This window comes from Aristolochia californica, unplaced genomic scaffold (assembly GCF_029961685.1).
Source record: "Aristolochia californica isolate CCGP_79_NKW_82.1479 unplaced genomic scaffold, dmAriCali1.0.hap1 SCAF_2, whole genome shotgun sequence".
In the NCBI taxonomy this organism is placed as follows: Eukaryota; Viridiplantae; Streptophyta; class Magnoliopsida; order Piperales; family Aristolochiaceae; genus Aristolochia; species Aristolochia californica.
The window spans coordinates 882629-905547 of NW_027181881.1; the positions used below are offsets into that span (position 1 = coordinate 882629).

Sequence of the window (22919 nt, forward strand, 5' to 3'; positions counted from 1 at the left end):
AATCACTCTAGAACATTAAAACAGAAGCTCCTGCATAAGAAATCCGCCAAAAGAAAACACTTTCAGAAAAAAAAGGCATTTTCATCAATCTGAGTTCGACACGCGGCCGGCCTTGCATGGAGGCTTTTTGCAGTGAGACTCCTCCGTCCTGGCAGTATATAATGAGAGCCTCTGCTTCAGATGATCTTCGCAAACCTGAAGCTACTGACACTAGCTTTCCTTCTCAATCTCTTTCTGCTTTTATGAGAGGGAGTTTCTCCTGATTCCTTGATCATTACATTTCGTGTCACTTTCCAGTCACACACAGTGCCCATTCCATTGACGAATCATAGAGAGTTACATTATTAATTCTGGGCTGTTGATTTTTTGCTGGATGACACAACTAATGGAGCTCCCTCAGTTGTTGTTCTTCGTCTGGATCATCTTTTCGTTTTGCTCAAGTAGTCTGTACAATGTGGAAGGAAGAACCCATTATCACAAGAAACAGAAGAAGTCTCGTTCAGGTCATCAGAATCCTGTTGCTGAGACACCTTCTAGCCCCAGTCCCAGTTCTCCTTCAGACCCATCTTTCATTCCCAGTCCCAGTCCACCCAGTTCCAATGATTCAGATAGCTGTGTGTTTAATGTAAGATCCTATGGTGCTGTTGGCGATGGCTCGACAGACGACACCTCTGCTTTCAGAGAGGCCTGGAAGGAGGCTTGTGCTGTGGAATCCGCCGTGCTTTTGGTTCCATCTGATTATGTTTTTACAATCACTTCAACCATCTTCTCCGGCCCCTGCAAGCCTGGTTTTGTTTTCCAAGTACGGATGGCGGGAAATTCCTCTGTTTCTGAAAATGTCATGATTTTGCTTCAAACGACCTCTGATAATACTTCTCTGTTTCTGTCATTGATCAGATAGATGGGGTTCTGATGCCACCAGATGGACCTGATTGCTGGCCGGAATCAGATAGTAAGCATCAGTGGCTTGTGTTCTACAAACTCGACCAGATGACTCTAAGAGGATCAGGGATTATAGAAGGCAATGGGCAGAAGTGGTGGGAACTCCCCTGCAAGCCTCATAGGGTAATCCAATGCAACCCAGTAAACTCACCCAACTGAAGATTTTTTGTAAGTTTAGATATTGCAGTAGCTTACAAACGATGCTCTCGAATTCTGATAACAGGGCCCCAAAGGAACAACTCTGCCTGGACCCTGTGACAGCCCTGCTGTAAGTTCCAACTTTCAAATCATTCCAAAATTCAAATTTCAATCATCAGATGAAAACTTCGATTTCCTGATGAAGAAAAAGGTGGGTTCTGTTTCAGCTGATTCGGTTCTTCATGAGCTCCAATCTCCATCTTCGTGATATCAGTATTAAGAACAGTCCCCAGTTCCATGTGAAGTTCGATGGCTGTAATGGTGTATTGATAGAGAATATCATCATTGATTCCCCTGCTCTCAGTCCCAACACAGATGGGATTCACGTTGAGAACACAGAGACAGTTGGAATCTACAATTCCCATATAAGCAATGGTAATAATTTTTGTCACGGAAAATTCATACTTCTCCTCCATTAGAGAATATTTCTCTGCCTCCACTAAGAGCTAAAAAAACATCTTAAACAGGTGATGATTGTGTCTCAATTGGACCTGGCTGCTCTGGAGTTGACATAGATAATGTCACTTGTGTGCACAGTCATGGAATCAGGTAGTCACTTCATCAGATACTCACAATTAGTTGGTAATCAGTACTGACCAAATCTCATTAACAGTTTTTTTTAAAAAAAACCTGTTCATGACAGCATTGGAAGCCTTGGTGTGCACAACTCCCAGGCCTGTGTCTCAAACATATCAGTGAAGAACAGTGTTATAAGGAACTCTGATAATGGTCTAAGGATCAAGACATGGCAAGGCGGGACGGGCTCGGTCTCGAGCATCAGCTTCGACGGTGTGTTCATGGAAAACGTTCGAAACTGCATCATAATTGATCAGTACTACTGCTTGACAAAGGAGTGCTTGAACCAGACTGCAGCTGTTCTAGTCTCAGATGTGTCCTACACAAACATTAAGGGCACTTACGATGTCCGGAGTGCGCCGATACATTTTGCTTGCAGTGATACATACCCTTGCACCAACATAACAATGTCAGAGGTGGAGCTGCTGCCTGCACAGGGGGAGCTGGTGGATGATCCCTTCTGCTGGAATGCCTATGGGGTTCTGCAGACTCTCACCATCCCACCCATTGACTGCTTGCAGGATGGGTTCCCACAGTCGGTGCAGGAGAGCTCCTCATTTGGGTGTTAATGAAATTCTCAACTTAGAATAATGGAGTTCAAGCTACACATGTACAGTATTACTATAGAAGGCCCCATATGATCGACCCCTTTTAGTGTTGAACTGTTTCAGGGCTTTTTTCATTCATCTGGACATGCCCTTTTGAGGTCTCTTTGTTTGGCCCTGCATTTGTAAATTTAGTGATTGAGATTTCAATAAAGGCAGTGATTTCTTGAAGAAAATTGACTCTTTTTGGGCTCAGAATTGAATGGTTTAGACAACAGTGATCAGAAGTCAAAAAATGAAAAGCCAATACCTAAATTTCAACTCTTTTACCATACTAAATGAATAAAGGAGAAAATATTGATTGACCAAGCGAATTGCAAGCAAAATGGGCCTCCTTCGAATTGGAGGCCCATTGTTCATTTCAACCCAATTTGACGCGACCCAAAGTCGATAAAGGTTTGAAGACTCAGAGCCGCTCCGTCTTGTCGGAGTGTTTGTCGTTTAGAATTTCGATCATCTGGGAGAGGAATGCCTTTGGGCAAGTATCATTGCGACTACTGCGACAAGCAGTTCCAGGACACGCCCGCGGCCAGAAAACGCCACCTAGAAGGCATTCAACATCAGAGAACTAAGGCTCTTTGGTACGATTCTCTGAAAGGTGCTCTTGTCTTTCTATTTTTCTGTCTGTTTCATCCTTTTATTTCTTTGTGCCCTATAAGATCCTCATTGAATTTTTTTGTCGAACAGAGGGAGGGGCGAAGGGAATCTGTAATCGTTTTGTGAGGACGGTACGCGTTTGTCTCTTCTGTGATTTCAAATTAAGTCATTGGCAGTGGCAAGGACTACGAAGATATTCCTGTAATTCTTGCCCAGTGTGTGTTCAATGATTCAAACGAAGATCATACCTGTCGTCTGCCAGGAAACTCCTAATTTATTGGAGAATTTTTAATGAGCTTCATTTAGTTTTTCTAGTGTATGTTGTTATGGAACCGCAAATGTTTGTGCTTTGTAGTTTTAGGACCTGGCCCTTGAGTGGTTATACCTTATAGTATGTCTCATTAGTTTTATTTGCTTTATCAAGGGGTTTTGTCAGTACGGTGATGCCTGTAAATATCTTCACCCACAGAAAAATACAGAAAATCCTGCTCGAGCCATTTCAGGTCAGTCATTGCGTAAAGTTTATTTTTTAAATTTACTATATTTTTAAAGAACTTTAACATTTACGCCTGTTTTATGATTCTATCTGTGATGAACTGGAAACCCTGGCTCCTATTATCTAGTCGCGTTTATGACAAACCATTCAATTGGGTTCACTGTCCCTAAATGGTCCCCTTGCAGCCTCTCACTTGTGCTTCACTAACTTTTCTGGAGCCATGAGTTCCATTTCTGACACTTTAATTTTATCATTCAAGATATGGTTCCACATGCACCACACTGTGACTCAATATTAGGGGAGGAGCACAAATAATTTGTCTTTTCTGATCGATGTTTATACCTATATGCTAATGAGGAAAAGAAAAAATAAGAGATGTATAATTTAGATGATTAGTAGAACAGTTTAAAAAGATGATTAGTAAAACAATCGGAAAGAATGATTCCAAGTTTGATTATTTTGATTTTTGGCATTCAAGATAAGAGATTTGATAGACTGCTAAGCTAGCAAATTGTGTACTGCCTACTCAGACATAATTTTAGCGGGCCCACTTACAGGCATCATGGAATTTTTTTTATTTTATTTTTTGCAATTACCATTTACTGAATAACAGAACTCTCCAACATCTGTAACCTCTTCTCTCAAAGTGCTACAGTGATTAGAGGGAGCAAGATTTTTACATATAAGCTAACTAATGAACCATGAACAGGAGGAAAAAACACTTTTATGTTCTACTAGGAGTCTAACAACATCCAACTTATGGACATTCCTTCATAAAATTTCTGAGTGCCTCATATTAACAGCCAAGGTTTCCTAGTGTTGAATGTGATCAGTGCAAATCAGTGTCAGCTGTTGTTTATGCAAATGTGATACCTTTCTTCATTGTGGAACTTCATGCAAATACTGAACGTTCAGTCATTCACTGTCCGTTGGTATCAATAGTGAAGAGTACTCATGAATATCAGACACCAACTAATGAATGAGTTTCTCTCCTTTATCTTCATATTTTTTGTCCTTTTCCTTTTTAGCTCATTGCCTCCCTTGGTGATCATGTGCAGGGAATGTTGTTAAAGATACCTATGGAGTTTCAATGCAGAATATCCCACCATCTCTAAGGCCCCCTCCAGAGGGAGGATATCCCCCTCTTCCCTTTGTAGATTGGGGATAGGTCTGGTCACATATTTTTCTATCCTTACACATTGTGATGATCTTGTAAGAGCTTACAGGTTGTGATCATCTTGTGAGAGCTTTCGTTGTTCATATTTTTTATCACAAACTCAGAGATTGTCTTTATAGACTTTCTTGGGTATAAAGGTTTTTTACTATCATTGTAACCCTTCCATTACTGGATTATAATTAAGAGATATTGTAATAATGAAGTTCTATTACGCTTGTATGGTGACAAAGATAAGGTTCTACCTTTATAGGATGGTGCTATAACCAATGTTCAGTGTTCACATGAATGAATACAAAAACTGACTGCTGCTTAAGCAATAGTTTAGCCTAGTTGAAATTCGGCTAAGAAGGTAAAAGGGCATAAAAAACAGAGCTGGCAGCTCTTGTAATGTAGGTATTCAACAGTATGCCTCATCTTTTTTCCTTTTCCTGATTTCCTTAGCATATAACTGACATACATCGATTCATTCTTACTTATAGGTGGCTTAGTGTTTCAATGTTGCATGAAAGCAGAAACTGAAAGAAAGATCATATGCATGTTAGACTGAATCGCCAAGTCGCTGTCACTAGCCAGCCTTTCCCATACATATAAACCAGCTGGCAATCTTGGGCATCCACCATGTTATCACATTTTGAAGTGTTGCAGTAGAAGCTGGTTGATGTAAGTACATCTATCGCATATTGAAACAGGTTGCTCCAAAACATCCATCTGTGAACACAATGCCAGAGGCTGAGATTCACATTGAGGTGACAATTGACACAGTAATGCTGCCAATGTAGGTGTTGGAGCTAAGAATGCGATCATACCAAAGCGACTAATTGTGCAGATGAACTGTTTCAACCAGTATATTAGGAGCTTAAGTGCTGTATTTGTTGCATTGCCTGCCATTCTGTTACCTATTCCCACAATTCCTAGAGTCCTTATGAAGAAATATGGATTCTCACCAATTTCCCATGCCATTAGGTAAAGGATTGGTGAATATGTACCAGCTCTTTTCTCTCTGATAAAAACCAGCCTGTCAGAGCCCATCCGGAGAATCACATTATTTGCTGAGATGGCTCCAATGAGTATAATTTTGCATATAGATGTGATGGTTAGGGTTATTGACACCAAATATTTATCAGAGTACTCAATGTGGAGAAGGAGAGAATCCACAGTGGGTCAACTACACATCCTGAGAATCCTCAATAAGAACCTCTGCCCCTCATAGTACCAGACCTGCTTGCCTTGCATGTCGTGACAGAAATGTAGAATATACAGCTCAATTTCCCCGTCCATACTTACCTTAATGTGGTCCATTTCCTTATTCTTTGTTTCACACAGGGAATCGGTCTTATAGCTGCTAAAGGGTTCCCGTTCTTTTGATCCCAGTCTTATAGCGAGCTTGTTTGATTTAGAGTGGTCCCGATTCTTGTTCTTGTGGAGGTGAAGAGTATTTTGTTTTCACTTAGATCTAAATTCCAAAGGCATGGTTTTGAGAAGAAGATATATAAGGTGTCTTGCCAGTCCATGGCTTTTACAAGTGAAAAATAACACACAAATCAGGCAAAGCTCTCTCTAATAAAGCAATGAGAGAGAGAGAGAGAGAGAGAGCAATGAAAATGAGAATCACAAGAGGAAACAATACACAAATGAAAGAAAGTGTGAAGAAAAAAAGCATAATCTCATTAATCCCATCTTTCAGTTTCTAACAACTCTAACAAGTATAATGTATTATCCAAATCTTATCTATGGCAATTAATATTCCTAACTCCATCTGCAATGGAAGTTGTATTTTAAACAGCAGAGCCCATTTGAGACAAAAAGGGAGACAGTGGGTACAGACATGTGCCTGTAAAAGGAACTGTGGACACAGTAATTTATACTAATTCGCAAGGCACCCCAGATTCAAACTCAAACTCAGAGCTCAAAGTGGCTGCACCATGACCTCTGCAACAAAAAGAAGAAAAAGAGAATCAGATAACCTTTCTTTTCTTAGTCCCAAACCTTAGTCTACAAAGTCTGTGAAGCACCCAAATCTGGTCTGCATGACAGTAAACCATTCCAGATTTTGCAACAATAAATGATTCTGAAGATCTCAAACCTACTCTTTCAATTTCCTGTAAACCGGTTTTAATGGAAAACTAGGCAGAAAAGACTCGTTCTTGATATGGTCTGCTCAGGACCATCTTCAGCAAAAGGAAATCTATGATTCTCCAAAATGGGTCTAGCTCTACAGCTTTACCCTCAAAAGTCGAAACAGAACGAATTTGCAGAAAAAAAGAAGAGATTAGTTGCTAGGTTTAGAGTTGCAGAAAGTGAAAGGAATGGGAAGAACATGGGGTTGATCTACAACCCATATGAACTGCTTATTCCCTCTTCCTACTTTTTCCTCAACTCTGAATGCAGACTCCACATTCTCAAAAAGACATCCCAGAATGGAATTGGTCGGTTACAAACCATATAATATTCTCAGTTGATGAAGGAAACAGACTATGCTGCTGCTATAAAATGGACTTCAAAGTTCTTTGTCATCTCCCACCAGTTTCCCTCAGCTCATGCTGCAAACTCTTCTCTCTGTCGTCACACGCTCCAGTTCTCAGTTCCCAGTTTCAAGTCTATTTTTCTCTAGAGTTTGCCCAAAGTGCTTGGTGAGGTCTCACCGGATCAATATAGTTGATGATGGTGACAAAACCCATCAAATCCTGACTTGGGTTCGTTAAATTCCAGAATTGCTATCCTGTTCCAGTGCTAGCTAGCTTCTCTATCCAATAAGAAGAAGAAGACCGTTTGAAGCAACTTGAGGAGACCGGAGAGCTGAGAGCTTACTTGTATAAACCGTTCCTTTTGCTGCGTTGCGATCTGCCACCAATTTGCTCAGTTTCCATGGGAGGAAGACAGCTCTTCTTCTTCTTAATCTTCCTCCCGTTGTTTGTTTCTTCCAGCTTTTTCTTCCCTTTCGCATTGGCAAGAATTCAAAGCCATAAACACAAGCATCATGGCCACGAACACCATCACATCTCAATCCCACCAATGGCTTCCCCCCCAATTCTTCCGCCAGAGGTTCCTGGTGCGAGCCCCGACGATAGTTCGTGGAATTCTAGTCTGGTCTCCAATGTGCTGTCCTTCGGTGCGGTGGGAGACGCCATTAATGACGACACTGCAGCTTTCAAAGCTGCATGGGACGCCGCTCGCTTGGTTGAAAACGCAACCCTGCTCGTCCCGCAAAACTACTCGTTCATGATCCAGCCGACTATCTTCACGGGTCCCTGTCAAAGCGGGTTCACCTTTCAGGTAAAGGGGAACGGGTAGCTTCATCTTCGGTTAGATTTCTCTTTCATGGCGATAACAGAAGATCAATAATGAGTGTTTGAATTTTGCAAAAAGGTGGATGGGACTGTGATGCCGCCAGATGGACCCCAGTCATGGCCACAGAGCAACAACAAGCGCCAATGGCTGGTTTTTTACAGAGCCGACGAGATGACGCTGCAAGGAGGAGGACTCATCGACGGTAAAGGCGAAAAATGGTGGAATCTTCCCTGCAAGCCTCATCGGGTAAGCGCTTCCTTTACTGAGGAAGCGAGCTTTTTCTGCAGAATTTCCGTAAATTTCAGTGCTCTGATTGCTTCATTCGATAGGGGGTAAACGGAACGACATTACCGGGACCTTGCGACAGCCCCGTGGTGAGTTTTGCTTCTTCTGTTCTTCGGCCTTTCTGTGCCACTTACAAGTCGTCGATCGTCTTCTACTGATTCTAACCCGTTCAAGTACTCTTCTGATTTGCAGGCGGTGAGATTCTTCAAGAGCTCGAACTTAACCGTACGAGGCCTGAGAATCAACAACAGTCCCCAGTTCCACTTCCGATTCGACAACTGCAGAAACGTCGTCGTCGACACGATCACCATAAACTCCCCTCCGCTCAGCCCCAATACAGACGGAATTCACGTCGAGAACACAGATAACGTTGGAATATACAATTCAGTCATCTCCAATGGCAAGTAAAACCGAAACTTCTCCTCCGTTTTCAACCCAGAAATCTCTCCCACTCGCCATCTTGAAATTCTTACTCCTCTGCACACACAGGCGATGACTGTGTCTCCATTGGATCAGGTTCCTCAAATGTGGAGATAAGAAATGTCACCTGCGGACCCAGCCATGGAATCAGGTACCAGTGCCACCCATCGCTCACTTTCTGCACTTCTGTGTAAATTACCCACCAAATTCAAATCTGTGAAACTCGTAATTCCTCCACCTCCGCAGCATCGGAAGCTTAGGAAACCACGAATCCCGCGCCTGCGTCTGGAACATCTCCGTCACCAAAACAACCATCCGACACTCCGATAACGGCGTCAGGATCAAGACATGGCAAGGCGGCTCCGGTTCAGTCTCCGGGGTTACCTTCAGCGACATTTACATGGACGTGGTGAGGAACCCCATCATCATCGACCAGTACTACTGCCTCGCCAAGGCCTGCGAGAACCAGACCTCCGCCGTCTACGTATCAGACATCGCCTACCTGAACATCAAGGGCACGTACGACGTCAGGAGCCCGCCGATGCACTTCGGTTGCAGCGACGCCATCCCTTGCACCAACCTGACATTATCTGAAATCGAGCTCCTCCCTGCACAGGGCGACGTCGTTCAAGACCCGTTCTGCTGGAACGCTTACGGAGACCCGGAAACGCTGACGATCCCTCCAGTTTCCTGCTTGTTGGAAGGTTTTCCGGAATCCACCATGGATGCTGCCGTCGAGAAGTGCTGAAGAATTAATATACGTAATACAGTCATATATATGGATGTAAAATTGCTGTAGATGCATGTAGAATTACAAAAAACCAGCATTAGCAGCAGCTGTATCAGAGACGAAAATGGAGAATTGGGTTTTTAATGGAATCTGCTTTCCCATCATCATGAATTCATAATGATTGAATTTAGGACGATTTCGTGTTAGAACCAAAAAGCACATAAAATAAAAGTACATTTCGATTCATAAGGGACCTACGAAAATGGGCAGTCTGATTCTATCTTCTACAGAGAGACACATTTGAAAAGAAGGACCCATATGTAACACGTCTCGCTGATACGTATCAAATTATAGAAATACCGATAACACTAGGGTATTATATCTCCATCTCCATCCATTTGCCATTTTTTTTATATAAACGTGCAGCTCATGCAAAGCTGAGAATTGAAACGCTACAAAGGGCTGACGAAGGGATGGATGGGAAGCTGGAACTTGCAATGAAGGGCTCTGGGGCTCCAAAGCTTTATCTAGCTTTTATGGAGGTAGTTGCCGGGAATCCTGCGAAATTAAATTAGTTAACGAACGGTTGCCTGCCAATACGAGTCTGAGGCGATTCTTCCCATTTCTATTTCCAGTGAAGTGAAAAGGCAGGACCCCAACCCAGTTAAAATAATGAAGAAGGAAGAATTAGAGTTATGAGACAGAGAGATCGATTTTGATTTTGTTAGCTGTGTGTAAAGGAATAGGAGTAGTGGGGGTAGGAGAAGATTACTCAGGGTCGGTTTCATGGCCTTGCTTTCTGCGGTTCACGCGCGGGCGGCGGCCGTGAAGTGGAGATTGACAGCGACTTCGACATTTTATCAATCATATGGCGTGCAGCTGCTCTGAAAAGGGGATGGGCGGTGCACGTCCTAAACTCCAAAAGCTTTCACCAAATTGCACTTTTCTTCCCTCGCTTCTCCATCACTCTCTTCTCCCATCTCTGCATCTTGCTTGGCTCGATCTGCAAAGGAGCGGTAGAGAGAGAAGGAAAGATTGTTCGAGAATTCTACATTTGGGATTTTCTTAGGAAGACGTTCTTGTCTTTTTCCTTCCAACCCAGTGGGTCTCTTTTGGCTGTTTTCAGTTTTTTTTTTTCTAGTACAAAACTGCAGTGTGTTTGGATTTTATAAACGCAGCAAATGGATCCATTGAGAATCTTTCTTGATGTTTTCGGTAACCCATTTGATAAATTAAACACCTGTGTTAAACAAATAGTAGAATGGAATCGAAATTCACCCAAAACGGTACGAAGCTGCAGCAAATCAACTCCTTCCTGCGGCTTACCCAGTGATCTGAACCTGAAACCAGGGTAGATTTTGCTTTCCAGATTACCCAGAAACACTTTAGAGAAGTGGCCGCTGACAAAGAAGAATAATAAAAACAGAATGTCGCGAGAAAGAGATGAAGCAAAGCCCCTGCACAAAGGGAAGAATTACGAAAAGAGATGTGGTGAGGAGAATCTTTACCGCTCACCAGTGAATAAACTAAAAGCAATAACAAATGATTCTTGTTCCTTTATTCAGGAATGGCCGAGTCAAAGAGGGAAGAAAACACAGAAACACAAAGGTAGCACCTGTACCAGTCGTCTATCGTGGACTGGGCGTGTAAAGAAGAGAACGCCATTCGAGAGGCATTAAATTAAATAATCTCTTGAAGCTCATCAGATAAATATGGTAAATCACAGAGAATTCCCGCACCCCCAAACAATCTTAATTTTGCATCATGAGTCGGCTCTTGCAAGTAATTACTAACCAGAAAACGGGACAAGAGGAGTTGGATAGAAAAGGATGATTTATTGCTTTCTCAAATAGCTAAAGTCTGTCTGGACAATTCCAAAAGCATTCAATTTGAATCAATCAACAGGCCTGCAGTCATCTTCGTCCACATTTCGCCGTTCTCCAGCCTAGGAAAGTATCTGTTCTCACCAGTGCCAATTCTTACAGGCAAGATGAAGCCATATTCTTTCCTGGATAGGATTTTTTTTTTTTTTTTTCTGGGAAATCAGTTGAATCTTAGGGACGAGAGACATAGAAACCACAGCCCGTATAACGCAAAAACACATTAAGAAAAATAAACGCACGAACGAGGCGGCCCCCATGGAAGACCGACCGATTTGAGACCGACTCTACTACACACCTTGAAAACATGCAACCGAGCCAGCCACTTGGATTTTTAGATCCGAACTCCGAAGACTGTGAATCGTACTTTAATAGAGAAAAATCCAGAATGCTATTCAGAAATGCCAAAACCTGCTTAATTTTAACATGTTCAATCAGTTTATACAATAAGATGTAGGTTTCATGACTAACCATTGACAAAAGCATACCCGTTTCTGTTCTTCCATTCACTAGTACATACACAAATCTGCAAGTTCGTCCTCTGCAATACGTAGTATAGTAGTTGTTCATGTACAAATGCACTGAAATCTAATTGAAGACTCAAATCTTTCACCCCAGGAAAATGATGTGATACTTTGAACATGCCAGTAACTACAGATCTTTACTCTTTGACGTGTGGCATAAGAATAGACTTTGTGAAGAGCCCTAGTTTAAGGATGCAAGTACCTCCAATAGGGAAGCAGCAAATTGCATCTGGGTTTCCTCATCTACAGTCATGAAGAGAGGAACATGTACAAAGAGTGACTTTATGCCATTCTGCTCTGCAAATCGAAGTGAATGGTAGTAGACATAGTTGCATACAAAGCGCCCTGCATCCTCGGAGGGCATCACTTCGTAGCCCATCTTGGCCAAGGATTTGGTAATCTCATTGACAGGAAGAGTAGTCTGCGTGAAATCAATAGGAAATTCCAATTTTAGATACTAGAGGAAAGTCAACAATAGATGCATATGGTTCTAAGAAATACATAATGCCACAGAGCAAATGCCAACGGTACACTACTTAAGAAGAAATGGCCCAGAATCACCAGCATTTCTAATGTTTCAATAAATTATTCTTATAGACAAGCCACTTGCACACTCATCCCCAGCAAAGCAACCAGCATATATAAAAACTGACCAATACAATCAGGTTAGGATGTCCAAACAGCAAGATCCTCATTTGACCCAGAAGATCTCTTGTAAGAACCATCATAACCAGATACTAAAAGCATAAACGAATTTTGGCATCTTCCTCCAAAGCTAAAATGTTGGAAGATATAATTAGGTTTTATTTATATTATTGGAATATATTTTCCCTTAACAACTAGTTTCCTAGGGTTTACCGCTTGCAGGGACATGGATGTGATTTTAATAACTCTCCAACTCTTTTCAAATTCCAAGACAACACTCAGTAAAATACTCCCATAGGGCTAGTACAATGTCATAAATGAACTTTTTCAGATTGACAGTTGAATCCAGTGCAAGTTATGTTTATTATCAGTACCAGCTAGAGGTTTCTAACAGCATTTTACAATGAAAAACAGGAAAATAGCTTGACCATAATAAGGTTGTACTTTATTTTGGTTCAAACAAAGATAGCTAATCTTACTTAATAATGTAACAAAACTATGACTGTGCCACCCAAGTAACAAGAAAATAATGGAAAAAGTACAGCCAAACTTCATTTGTACATCAACTGAGGACTGCAGAGAATGTAAAGACAGCAATGTTCCCTTATATCGGTTTTGCTTCAACTACTTTCTTTGCATTACAGAGAAGTTCCATTACTGTCTCTGATAGATTCATGGTTCATCAAAATCAGATGACACCACAAGCCACACACTTTTAACCCACAAAAACCAAAACCATGTCAGATTAAATCAAACAAATCTCGACAATGTTAGACATCTGCGATTTTAAGCAAGCAGTATTAACCCCATGTTGTGATCTCCAAACTCCTGTCTGCCACATCTTGTACTTTTAAGGTTAAGAAGGACTTTACATGTTGCACAGGCTTAGCTCCAAATATGGAAGATTTTCGAATTATTAAACCACTTCATTAGCTCATAGCCATGGGTGTTTCTAAATCACAGTCACGTTTGAAGGACAATACTTCCTAAAGAAACATTTGGTGAAAAAAACAAAGGTTTAGGGGCACCAGCGAGTGGCACCATTTATGAAAGTCACCACATCCAATACATGAATTAAACTTAGTGTTTATTCATAACTGTTATTCATGTCAATGGAAACATTTGTATGGATAGCATCAAGGAGACTCCTAATTATTTCCCAGTAAAATTGACTAAGACAGACCTATGGGAGACTTAGCTTGAAGAAGCTTATGGCCAGTTATTACATAAGCCCAACAAACATGGAGATAAAACTCTGTATGGAGAAATAAGCATCAGAAGAATGTACTGTGAAAGTGAATTACCTCCCGTGTTCGTGAAATACCTCCATCTGAGGGGACAATTGGCACTTTCTGGAAAAAAAAAATGAAACAAATCCAATCCAATGAATGGGGTTGGCTGATTTCAGTGGAAGTTTCTGAAAGTTACTCACAGAAAACCTAAATGAATAAATAAATAAGAACATTTTAAGAAAATACGCACTTGAGGTTTCCATCCTAATTCATCAGGACAACGGAAAGTAGCCTCGTTAACTGCTTGCTGCTCAATTGCAAACCTGGTTGCACCACTGTTGACACCAAAATGAACCTACACCAAGAAATTCTATTAGAAGAGGTGCAGAAAGAAAAACCATGTCACAAAAACAGAGACAATTATTCATTCCACATGTGCCTAAGGTAAGCAAATGACTAGGAGACTGATTTTGAAGGATACCACAGTCAGTTATTAGCAAGTTAATCAAATTGATGATTTATTTAATGAATATTTAATACAAATTACTTATAGCACTACAACGGTAACTGAATGTGCTCTCCAACCCATGGGATCTTCAAGTTTCCAGCAGAGCATTTGGCTCAATGGTGACATGAGGGGCCTTTCCCACATAATGCCTTGGGTTCAAGTCTCACTAATGGCTCAAAATAAAAGTCTCACCAATGGCTTGGGATGTTCATGTGTGTGAATCAACATTTTATAAGAAAAAAAAGGAAGTTTTCAGCAGGGATGTCGATTTTGCTTCTGCAAGTCTGCTGAAGCCTTTCAAATATGCCACATTGATCATCTCCAATTTTTTTGTGATTTGTAATCTTGGCAAAACAGTTTATGTTATTTAACGGTATTTCTTGGATAACCCACCAAATTTATCCAGATAACGGATTCCATTTCATCTGGAAAACAAGAGAAATAGAAGAACAACTGACCAGAATAACTCGCCCTGAATTTGAAGTTTTAGAGTTGAGCCCTGACTCGAACATCTGATAAAGCGGAGCAAGAGCTCCTTGTCCAGCAGTCTCAAGAACTTTACAGCTGCCAAGAACTAGACCTTTCGGCAGTCCCTTTTTCTCCATAAATTCTTTCAGATTACCGACAATTGTTTCCGTAGGATTCTCTGCAACTCCATGGAATTTCTTGAATCCAGTAATATGAACTATCACTTCCGAAGGCCCTTCGGACCCCATTTACGGATGATACGAGGTAGAAAAAATACGATGGGTTGCAGTGCTGGGGTTCGTAATTAATGACCCGCTACCTGGCTAAGATACATGAATGAAAAATAAGAATTCTCCTAATTCGAGTAAATCAAAATATATACTCCGACATTAAAAATAAGCTAGTGTCACCAGTCACTTCATAAAATAAAAAAAAAGCAAGAAGACACAAAAACACGGAGTTAAGTATTCACCCTAAAATGTCGAGACATTAAATAGTCGATCAATTTAGGAAGTAAGAACTAATGAAGCGAAAGATGTTACAAGAAACAAAACAATAATTACTATATTATCAAAAACACCGCAAGATGACACTTCAAACTATAAAAACACGATGATCAAACTGGACTCTCCACCGCAATATCTCCACAAGCCAAAAAGCCAACGTTACGGAAAACCACATCAAATAAAGACAGGTCAACCATCAAAATCCCTAATTAATTCGCTGTCATAACAATAATTCGCTTTCCAAAAATACCAAAACAATACAAATAAAATTTACCACACAAAAAACACCAAGTCAGTGGCTTTAACTGCAATAACTAAAATCGGACGACTGCAAAACAAACCGAAACAACAAAATTCCCCAAAATCAGAGCTCCACCGATCAGTCACCGAACACAAGATGCCACTAAACAGTCCACACCAAATCTCAATCCCCCAGCAACAAAACCTCAATAATCCAAAAACCCTAAACCCCAGAACACACAAAATCAAGGCAATTAAACACGAACCATAAAATGTCATCAAAATACAAGCTGCTTACTTTCTCTTCCTCCGAAGCTCTCCCCGACTGATTCGATTCGATGAACGCCAAGAGAGAGAAGGAGAAGAGAAAAAGCAGGTGGTGGTTAGTCTTTTGCCTTTTCCGCATTCCAGTAGGAAAGAGACGAGATATCGACCCTTTATTCAAAAGCGAGAAACCCCAAAAAAATTAAAATTCCTGTGCTATTAAAAATTGGAACGATTCTTCATTGTTTCGTCATGACAGTGGCTTTGACCTTTACGCAAGTGATGATGATGCCACCGACAACGACCTCGACTCTCCTTTCAGCTTATTATATTATCGGAGCTCCTCTTACAGGATGGCCTTGTGGGTCCCGTCTCACCCGAACCGTCCAATGGGACCCACGTAACGATAGTCTCGCTCTTATCGCTCTTGAGTTACGGTGTCGACGAGTTGCACAGCCTGAGTCCACTTGGCCACGCCGGTGGAACTGATCTCAACCGTCTATTTTGTATTATTATTATTATTATTATTATTATTACATATCCACTTTGGTTAAATAAACAAATTACAGCTAATCCTATACGCTTATAATTTTTGTGACGATAATACCCTCTCTAGACATTCCAATATGGTGATGATTTAATACGAAGTTAGTGAAGGTAATTTTGTCATAACCGATGAAAGTAGCGTGTATTCGCCAATGATAGGTGGAAGAGTCCGGGTACGAGACTCACGTTGGAAGCGTGAGCACCGGTGGGATATAATAAATGAATATAAAATAATAATTAAATTAAATTCAAAATTATCTTTTCTATTTTAATAATATTTTATTTTTATTAAAATGTATTTATTTAATATTAATAAAATAAAATTTTAATTATTTATATTTAATAAAATAATTATTCTTTAAAATCATACATTAAAGTAGTCATATTATATAAAATAAAAAGTCATAATATCTATCTTAATTCCTAATATTTTTTATCATGGTAAATTGGGAGTTAGTTGATAAATTTTAATAAAATTAAAAATAATTTTTGTGATATTATATTCGATATGGGTATATAAATATTAATTAAATCTAAGAGACTAAAAGTATTTTTACAGAGTTAAATAATAAAAATATAATACAACTATTACAGATTTTTTTTCTCTTCGCGGGTAAATTTAAAACTTTTTAGTTTCTTTGGAAGCATCGTTTTCGACGGGTCTGTCTGATTTTAAACCCATCGTGTCATTTCCTCCAATGAAAACAAGCTGCAGGGCATGCCATTCTGTTAGCGCAGGTGACATCAGCAATCGGGCGCGATCGCCCGTCGGAAGATTTTCGTTGAGCTCAAATCTGGTTTGGCTCTGTCGAATTATTTCTTCTTTTCTTGAAAATTTACAGGAACACAGGGAGTTTCAGTTCAGTACTGGCGGAACACTGAAGCTCAGGCACCTGAAGTAAGAACGAAATTGCTCTTATGGCGTTCTTAGTCACACCGCCTGCCAAACCCTTTCCGCACTCTTTGATCGGTAGATCTTTTCCGGTTAGATCGAGTTGCCGGAATTGCTCTACAATTCTCAGTTACCGTAACTTGCCGCCCGTGAGTTTTCTGATTAAAACTTTGTACTAAAATCGTTGTATTTTGCCCTTTTCTGCTAGGTATGATGGATAGGGCCGATTTTTGGTTCCATTTTTAGTCGTGAATAGATGTTGTGTGTTTAATTAGTTCGTAGCAGTTGAGATTATTGCGATGTGTAGGTAGCGTGCAGTTACTCCACTTCATTGGTGGATAGCTGTTTCTTCCTCAGCCATGCAGCCAATTTCAACCGAGGATTTTGTGGCATCAGGTTGTGGGTCCTTCAAAAGTTTAAACTTCTCAACCAGGTGAGGAAACATGGACAAGGAATGAAGTATAAGGAGCTTGAAGTTCGGGCGAAGGATCAGTCTCCAGATTCCCTGGAAACTTCATTGTCATCATCATCAACGGAGGCAATCTACGAGGAGGTTTCCAAAAGTGCGTCAGTGGACGGTTAGTAGCATTGTTGCAAGCAGTAATGGTCAAGCTACTTGGACAATTTAAGTAATTTGCATTATTTTCTTAGTAGTACACTTTCTTTAACGTGATTTTGAGGCAAATAGTCTGGTGCTGAAGTGAACTTGTTTGGTGCATACTGACGGTTGCATTCCCTATCAAGCTTAAATTTTAGGTTTCGTTTGTTATTGATTTGTATGGTAACCCGTTCTGTCCTTGTCATAGGATATTCTTCGTCTCCTTTTATCGCTCGCAAACTCTGACAGCATCTAGATGGTCATAACTGAACTGTGGAGTTCGTGGATGTCTGAGAATCTTAAATGTATGATTCTGATTCTCTGAAGTCTCGGACTCATGGCCTTGGCTATCATAGTATATTTGTTTGCTTGGGCGAGCCTAACAGTCCTTATTGGTTATTCCCATAAACTTTACTTGCCCGCTAATTAGAGGAGAAAGCATGTATTGAACATGAAAAACTACAAGAATATTGGATTATTTAATTATTCTCAGTTACCCTATTGTAGTACCTAAATCTCTGGTACTGTTCAGTTAAATGATGAGCTCTAGGTGATTAAACATTTTCTGTGACTTTTGTCTTCTTACTTTTCTTTAGATGTTTTAATTTCCACTCTAGCTACTTTAATCTTTCCAGTGACTCTTGTTTCAGAAACCATATTAGCAAACACACATGCTGAGTCAATTAAAGAAGTATCTTCATCCATTTCTCAAGTTTCTCCATGTTCAGTAATACCTGAAAATCCAGCCAATTCCTTAGGATCTCGTTCAGCTGCACTGCAAATGGACTCTCTTAAAAATAGTCAGAGTACCAGGGTGCCTTCCTTGTCCATTGCCGTAATAGGGGCTACGGGGGAGCTTGCAAGAAGCAAGGTTTTTCCAGCTTTATTTGCATTATATTACAGTGGCTTTCTTCCTGAGGTTAGGCTTCCATGTTTTACCTCTATCTCTCCACTTGAACAATAAATCTCTCCTGTCTTCTGCTTATACCTTGATTCTAGTAGTATTTACATTTATAGACGATTATTTTATGACCTCTTGCTTTACATTCCGTATGTACTCTTTTATGGTGAAATATCTCCTCCTATCTATGATTTGTGTCTCATGGTTGTAGAATGTTGGAATATTTGGCTATTCAAGGAAGGATATGACTGACGACGATCTGAGATCCATGATTATTGGAAATTTGACATGTCGAGTTGATCAACAGTATGTGCTCATCACGCAGCTTCAACAATATAACTTCTAATTGATATTCCCAAGTAGTTAGTCTTGATTTAAAACATTTTTCTGAGATGTACTAGCTAGACATCATTACTAGGAAACATTCTCTACAGACAAAACTGCGGGGCCAAGTTGGATGCTTTCCTCAGCAGAACATTCTATCTCGATGGAGGTTATGACAATAAAGAGGGGATGACTAAACTTAATTCTCGAATGGTACAGATTGAGGTAAAGTGAAGGAATCCTGAGTTACACTGAATTCCTCAAATATGGAAATGAGGGAAAACATGAGCTTCTTTCAATTCTTGCAGCTTTTGCCTGATTTCTTTCCAAGTTTCTAAGCCACTGATGTTATAGCTTATTGTAACAGGACGAGTACGAAGCAAACAGGATATTTTACCTTTCTGTCCCGCAAGAGGCACTCCTGGATGTTGCAACATCCCTTGCTGACAATGCACAAACACATAGAGGTTGGACGAGGATAATTATTGAAAAGCCATTTGGTTTTGATATGCTCTCCTCCTCACATCTGACACAGTCTCTACAGTCCAAGTATGAAGAAAAGCAGATTTATAGGTGCGTTAGTACATTTTTAATTTTATCTTGGGCACTTACTGGTTTACTTTTCAACCCCCTTGAGTTTGCTTACTATATCTGGTGTTAGTGAGTTTAAATTTCAGAATAGATCATCTTCTGGGAAAGGACTTAATTGAAAATCTCACTGTTCTGAGGTTCTCAAATCTGGTTTTTGAGCCACTGTGGTGTCGAACTTACATACGAAATGTGCAGGTACTGCCTGTTCCTTCTGCTGCTTGGGTCCACAATTAGTCTCATCACATGTTTACAAATATTTGAAACTGATTCTGGTAAGTTTGTAAACGTTTACTGTAGGTCATTATATCCGAAGAATGTGGAGTGGGAACGAAGGGAAGGTAACCACAGTGTATAAAGGATTCCTCTGTAAGCTTCAGACAATGTTAATGTGGTTGCTTCTTGTCAAAGTGTTTGATGATTGCAATCTTCTGTATTTTGTAGATACTTCGACGGTTATGGGATAATACGGGACATAGTTCACAGTCATGTTTTCCAAACAATTGCTTTATTTGCCATGGAGCCCCCAGTAAGTCTTAGTGGGGAAGATATTCGCAATGAAAAGGTGAAAACCCCTGTACATGCAATTTGCTTTTATGGTGCAAAAGCTGCCTTGTGCTGATGTGATGTTGTTTAGGTTAAAGTACTTAGGTCAATCCGGAAATTGGAGCTTGATGACGTAGTACTTGGCCAGTATAAGAGCAGCACCACTGAGAAGTCTAATGTTTACTTTGATTCTTTCACGCCAACATTCTTTGCTGCTGCCTTGTACATAGACAATCCACGTTGGGATGGGGTACCCTTCTTGGTTAAAGCTGGCATGGGTCTCATAAAAAATAGGTAGGACTCTCTCTTCAGCTTAGTAATGATAGCTCTTCGTATTGGATGCTTTCATCCTCTGTATTCAACCTTCAATTAGCAACAAGAGGAAAAATCAAGATTAAGATACCACTAGGATACCATATGAGGTTTCAAATTCCACAGCCATTTAAAGAATACACATCAAGAAGATAGGCCAAGTAAATGACAGTAGATAACTACCTTTTACTTTTATCTATTTTGGTGGGAATCCCTTTTGCTTGTAGCTTGCGTTGGTCAGAATGTTATTGGTCTGATATAGAAGCTAAGGTAACCTTGGAAGAATCTATTTTGTGATATTGAATGGAGAACTACTGAATCTAATTTCTCTGGTTAAGGAGTAATTATTGGTCATAGATCTTATGAATGTTTCTTTACAGTAGTGATTGAGAGTTTTCCTGCTGAAACTAATCTCAGTATCTTTCATGGTGCCAGTTCAGAATTCCTAAGTTTTACAGTTTTCTTATCTAAATACTTTTAACAGCAAAACTAATTTTTCATTAGTCAGTCACATTAGTAAAGAAATAAATTCAGCATCTTCCTTACTGGTTTCACAGAGGTGAGATACGTATCCAGTTCCATAATGTGCCCGGAAATCTATACCATGAACGTGTTGGGCATAATGTTGATCTTGCCACCAATGAGCTCATTTTACGTGATGCCCCTGATGAAGCAATTCTTGTGAAAGTTAACAACAAGGTCCCTGGATTGGGTTTACAATTGGATGCTTCAGAACTCAATCTGCTTTACAAGGACAAGTAGGCATACATACTCCCCGAACTTCCACTAATCACTTTCAATCTATTTGATGATATTGTTATATGTAATGTATTTTCTTGGATATGCCTAGGTATAACATTGAAGTGCCAGATTCATACGAGCATCTTTTGCTCGACGTGATTGATGGAGACAACCACCTCTTTATGCGGAGTGATGAAGTAGATGCTGCATGGAAAGTTCTAAATCCTGTTCTTGGAGAGATAGAGAAGAACAAAGTGGCACCTGAGCTCTACGAATTCGGTGGTCGGGGTCCTACCGGTGCTTACTATCTTGGTGCAAAACACAATGTCCGTTGGGCAGATGACTAGTAACCATCCCAAGTCCTTGATCTCTTTCTTTCCTAAGCTTTTGGTGGTCTTTTCACCTTGAAAAACTAGCTGTCTGCCAAAACAAGAGGAAGAATAATGAGGATTGGGTTCTACTGTTGAAATTTCTGCTCTTCCTGTTAAGTGAAGACTAAGAGAGAGAGAGACAAAACAAAGACGTGCAGCTGTAATTGTTAGGGGTTAAGCCCTATGCAGAAGCCATCTAGCCTCGTGTTAGTAAAGCTAGATGGAAATTGTATTGCCTATGCTGGATGACATTCCAACTGTTCAATTTGGCACCTACATGAGCTGAATGGGAAAATCTTGTTTCTAGTGAGAGATGATGCTAACATTTTACTGTTTTTTCTTTCCTTTCCTGTGAAAATATAGAGTCATTATCATGCTTCAAGTATTCAAAATAGCGCTTTACAAGAGCAACCATACTGAAGCATGTCCTCTGATGGGACATCCTATCTTAATAAGAATAATTTTTAAATGCTTCATTAAGTTTTGGCTTAATTTTGAATGTGGTCACAAGTTTGAATTATTTTTGGGTGTGATTAATTAACTCAAGTCTAATGAACAAAAACTTTATTAAATAGTTTTAATGACTTACCTCCCTTTCCTTTTAAGCCATGTTTTATATTTCATTTGTTTTGTTAAAAGGGAATAGGATGTATCTTCCTACCTTTCTATGAAATGTTGGAGAAAAAGAAGGGGAATATTCGTCTTCCGTTACTCATAGGGGTGGCACCAACCCAAACTGTTTGAGCTCGACTCAGTTAAGTTTTTACTTGAGTTTGGCTCGAACTCAAACTTTAAATAAAGTTCGTTAAATATAATAAGTCAAGCTTGAGGTTTTCCCAGCTCGATTTATTAGCTTGTGAGTCGTCTCGTTAGCATATGTTTTTTTTTATGAAAATACCCTTTATTCTAATTACTTTCGACAATTCCTTCTTTATTTGGTTGATAGTTGTTCTTATTTACCTCAAAGACTATCGATCGTTCAACCCTTTTGGGTCCCTCAATATTTAATATTGTTGTTTGCCAATATAATAAACATTATTAATGAAAGTGTCTACTCTTTCTTTCAGGTCTATTAAGCTAGTTACACATTAACATACTCCATTACAAAGTCTTGTTTTCCTATATGAAAACTTGCAATTCAATGATACTAAGTTCATAATAATATTATCTTTATTTATTTTATATTTTTTTGTTTTAAATGTAGGTTGGAGCTCGAACTTGGCATGAACTCAAGTTCAAACTTGATTAATTTTTTTAGGTTTGAGCTCGATTTCAATTTTATGCTCGAGGATAAACTTGAGCTCAAGTATGCAGATTAGGCCAAACTCAAACATATGCAAGTTCGAGCTTAGTTCGACTCGATGCTACTTCTACTACTCGGCCCAAAAGAAAAAGCTACCCATTATATATTGTATAGGAGAGCGAGGATGTGATTGGAGGATAGTCCATCCCTCTCCTTTTAAAAAAATATATTTAGAGAGAGTAAAACGAATTATAAAAAGCATCCCTCGTGAAGCTG

The 22919-nt window shown here is 39.9% G+C and overlaps 5 protein-coding genes across 7 annotated transcripts; 4 read left to right on the forward strand and 1 right to left on the reverse strand.

The window, feature by feature from the left end:
- The first annotated feature begins 209 nt into the window (after nucleotides 1-209).
- Nucleotides 210-2476, forward strand: LOC137955592 (polygalacturonase At1g48100-like). The gene is made up of 6 exons (XM_068802603.1): nucleotides 210-802; nucleotides 898-1065; nucleotides 1166-1210; nucleotides 1308-1515; nucleotides 1608-1689; nucleotides 1784-2476. Exons 1-6 carry the CDS (start codon nucleotides 374-376, stop codon nucleotides 2283-2285), a joined length of 1434 nt encoding a protein of 477 aa, XP_068658704.1. The 5' UTR covers nucleotides 210-373; the 3' UTR covers nucleotides 2286-2476.
- Nucleotides 2477-2760: 284 nt separating this feature from the next.
- LOC137955593 (zinc finger CCCH domain-containing protein 3) lies at nucleotides 2761-5673 on the forward strand. 2 transcript variants are annotated; one of them, XM_068802605.1, is made up of 6 exons: nucleotides 2761-2919; nucleotides 3009-3049; nucleotides 3343-3421; nucleotides 4473-4980; nucleotides 5071-5251; nucleotides 5371-5671. In XM_068802605.1, the coding sequence occupies exons 1-4, from the start codon at nucleotides 2790-2792 to the stop codon at nucleotides 4580-4582; spliced, it is 360 nt and encodes a 119-aa protein (XP_068658706.1). In that variant the 5' UTR covers nucleotides 2761-2789; the 3' UTR covers nucleotides 4583-4980; nucleotides 5071-5251; nucleotides 5371-5671. The 2 variants fall into 2 exon arrangements, with proteins under 2 accessions (XP_068658706.1, XP_068658705.1); XM_068802604.1 differs by having other exon boundaries at nucleotides 4473-5251; nucleotides 5371-5673.
- Nucleotides 5674-7603: 1930 nt separating this feature from the next.
- Nucleotides 7604-9436, forward strand: LOC137956408 (polygalacturonase At1g48100-like). The gene is made up of 6 exons (XM_068803893.1): nucleotides 7604-7864; nucleotides 7958-8125; nucleotides 8209-8253; nucleotides 8357-8564; nucleotides 8654-8735; nucleotides 8831-9436. The coding sequence occupies exons 1-6, from the start codon at nucleotides 7604-7606 to the stop codon at nucleotides 9330-9332; spliced, it is 1266 nt and encodes a 421-aa protein (XP_068659994.1). The 3' UTR covers nucleotides 9333-9436.
- A 2160-nt stretch (nucleotides 9437-11596) lies between these two features.
- On the reverse strand, nucleotides 11597-15867 carry LOC137956111 (uncharacterized). Of its 2 annotated transcripts, none has more exons than XM_068803455.1 (5): nucleotides 15616-15867; nucleotides 14562-14890; nucleotides 13846-13950; nucleotides 13668-13715; nucleotides 11597-12139 (listed from the first exon to the last, which is right to left on the reverse strand). In XM_068803455.1, the coding sequence occupies exons 2-5, from the start codon at nucleotides 14817-14819 to the stop codon at nucleotides 11900-11902; spliced, it is 651 nt and encodes a 216-aa protein (XP_068659556.1). In that variant the 5' UTR covers nucleotides 14820-14890; nucleotides 15616-15867; the 3' UTR covers nucleotides 11597-11899. The 2 variants fall into 2 exon arrangements, with proteins under 2 accessions (XP_068659556.1, XP_068659555.1); XM_068803454.1 differs by having other exon boundaries at nucleotides 14562-14894.
- A 980-nt stretch (nucleotides 15868-16847) lies between these two features.
- Nucleotides 16848-21744, forward strand: LOC137955602 (inactive glucose-6-phosphate 1-dehydrogenase 4, chloroplastic). Its single transcript, XM_068802616.1, has 12 exons — nucleotides 16848-17168; nucleotides 17327-17597; nucleotides 18268-18536; nucleotides 18730-18824; nucleotides 18953-19067; nucleotides 19210-19415; nucleotides 19520-19628; nucleotides 19731-19771; nucleotides 19875-19995; nucleotides 20068-20270; nucleotides 20846-21046; nucleotides 21139-21744. The coding sequence occupies exons 1-12, from the start codon at nucleotides 17046-17048 to the stop codon at nucleotides 21374-21376; spliced, it is 1992 nt and encodes a 663-aa protein (XP_068658717.1). The 5' UTR covers nucleotides 16848-17045; the 3' UTR covers nucleotides 21377-21744.
- Nucleotides 21745-22919: the final 1175 nt, after the last annotated feature.

Bases quoted from the DNA above. Each gene is read 5' to 3' on its own strand.
- LOC137955592 (XM_068802603.1), top strand. From the start codon at position 374: ATGACACAACTAATGGAGCTCCCTCAGTTGTTGTTCTTCGTCTGGATC. The intron at 803-897 runs GTACGGATGGCG...GTCATTGATCAG, and splicing joins AGCCTGGTTTTGTTTTCCAA to ATAGATGGGGTTCTGATGCC. The intron at 1,211-1,307 runs GTAAGTTCCAAC...GTTCTGTTTCAG, and splicing joins GACCCTGTGACAGCCCTGCT to CTGATTCGGTTCTTCATGAG.
- LOC137955593 (XM_068802604.1), top strand. From the start codon at position 2,790: ATGCCTTTGGGCAAGTATCATTGCGACTACTGCGACAAGCAGTTCCAG. The intron at 2,920-3,008 runs GTGCTCTTGTCT...TTTGTCGAACAG, and splicing joins TTGGTACGATTCTCTGAAAG to AGGGAGGGGCGAAGGGAATC. The intron at 3,050-3,342 runs GTACGCGTTTGT...TGCTTTATCAAG, and splicing joins GTAATCGTTTTGTGAGGACG to GGGTTTTGTCAGTACGGTGA.
- LOC137956408 (XM_068803893.1), top strand. From the start codon at position 7,604: ATGGCTTCCCCCCCAATTCTTCCGCCAGAGGTTCCTGGTGCGAGCCCC. The intron at 8,126-8,208 runs GTAAGCGCTTCC...TTCATTCGATAG, and splicing joins TTCCCTGCAAGCCTCATCGG to GGGGTAAACGGAACGACATT. The intron at 8,565-8,653 runs GCAAGTAAAACC...CTGCACACACAG, and splicing joins CAATTCAGTCATCTCCAATG to GCGATGACTGTGTCTCCATT.
- LOC137956111 (XM_068803455.1), bottom strand. From the start codon at position 14,819: ATGGGGTCCGAAGGGCCTTCGGAAGTGATAGTTCATATTACTGGATTC. The intron at 13,716-13,845 runs GTGCGTATTTTC...TTTTTTTTCCAG, and splicing joins AATTAGGATGGAAACCTCAA to AAAGTGCCAATTGTCCCCTC. The intron at 12,140-13,667 runs GTAATTCACTTT...GATTTCACGCAG, and splicing joins GTATTTCACGAACACGGGAG to ACTACTCTTCCTGTCAATGA.
- LOC137955602 (XM_068802616.1), top strand. From the start codon at position 17,046: ATGGCGTTCTTAGTCACACCGCCTGCCAAACCCTTTCCGCACTCTTTG. The intron at 19,629-19,730 runs GTACTGCCTGTT...CGTTTACTGTAG, and splicing joins CTTACATACGAAATGTGCAG to GTCATTATATCCGAAGAATG. The intron at 19,996-20,067 runs GTGAAAACCCCT...GATGTTGTTTAG, and splicing joins AAGATATTCGCAATGAAAAG to GTTAAAGTACTTAGGTCAAT.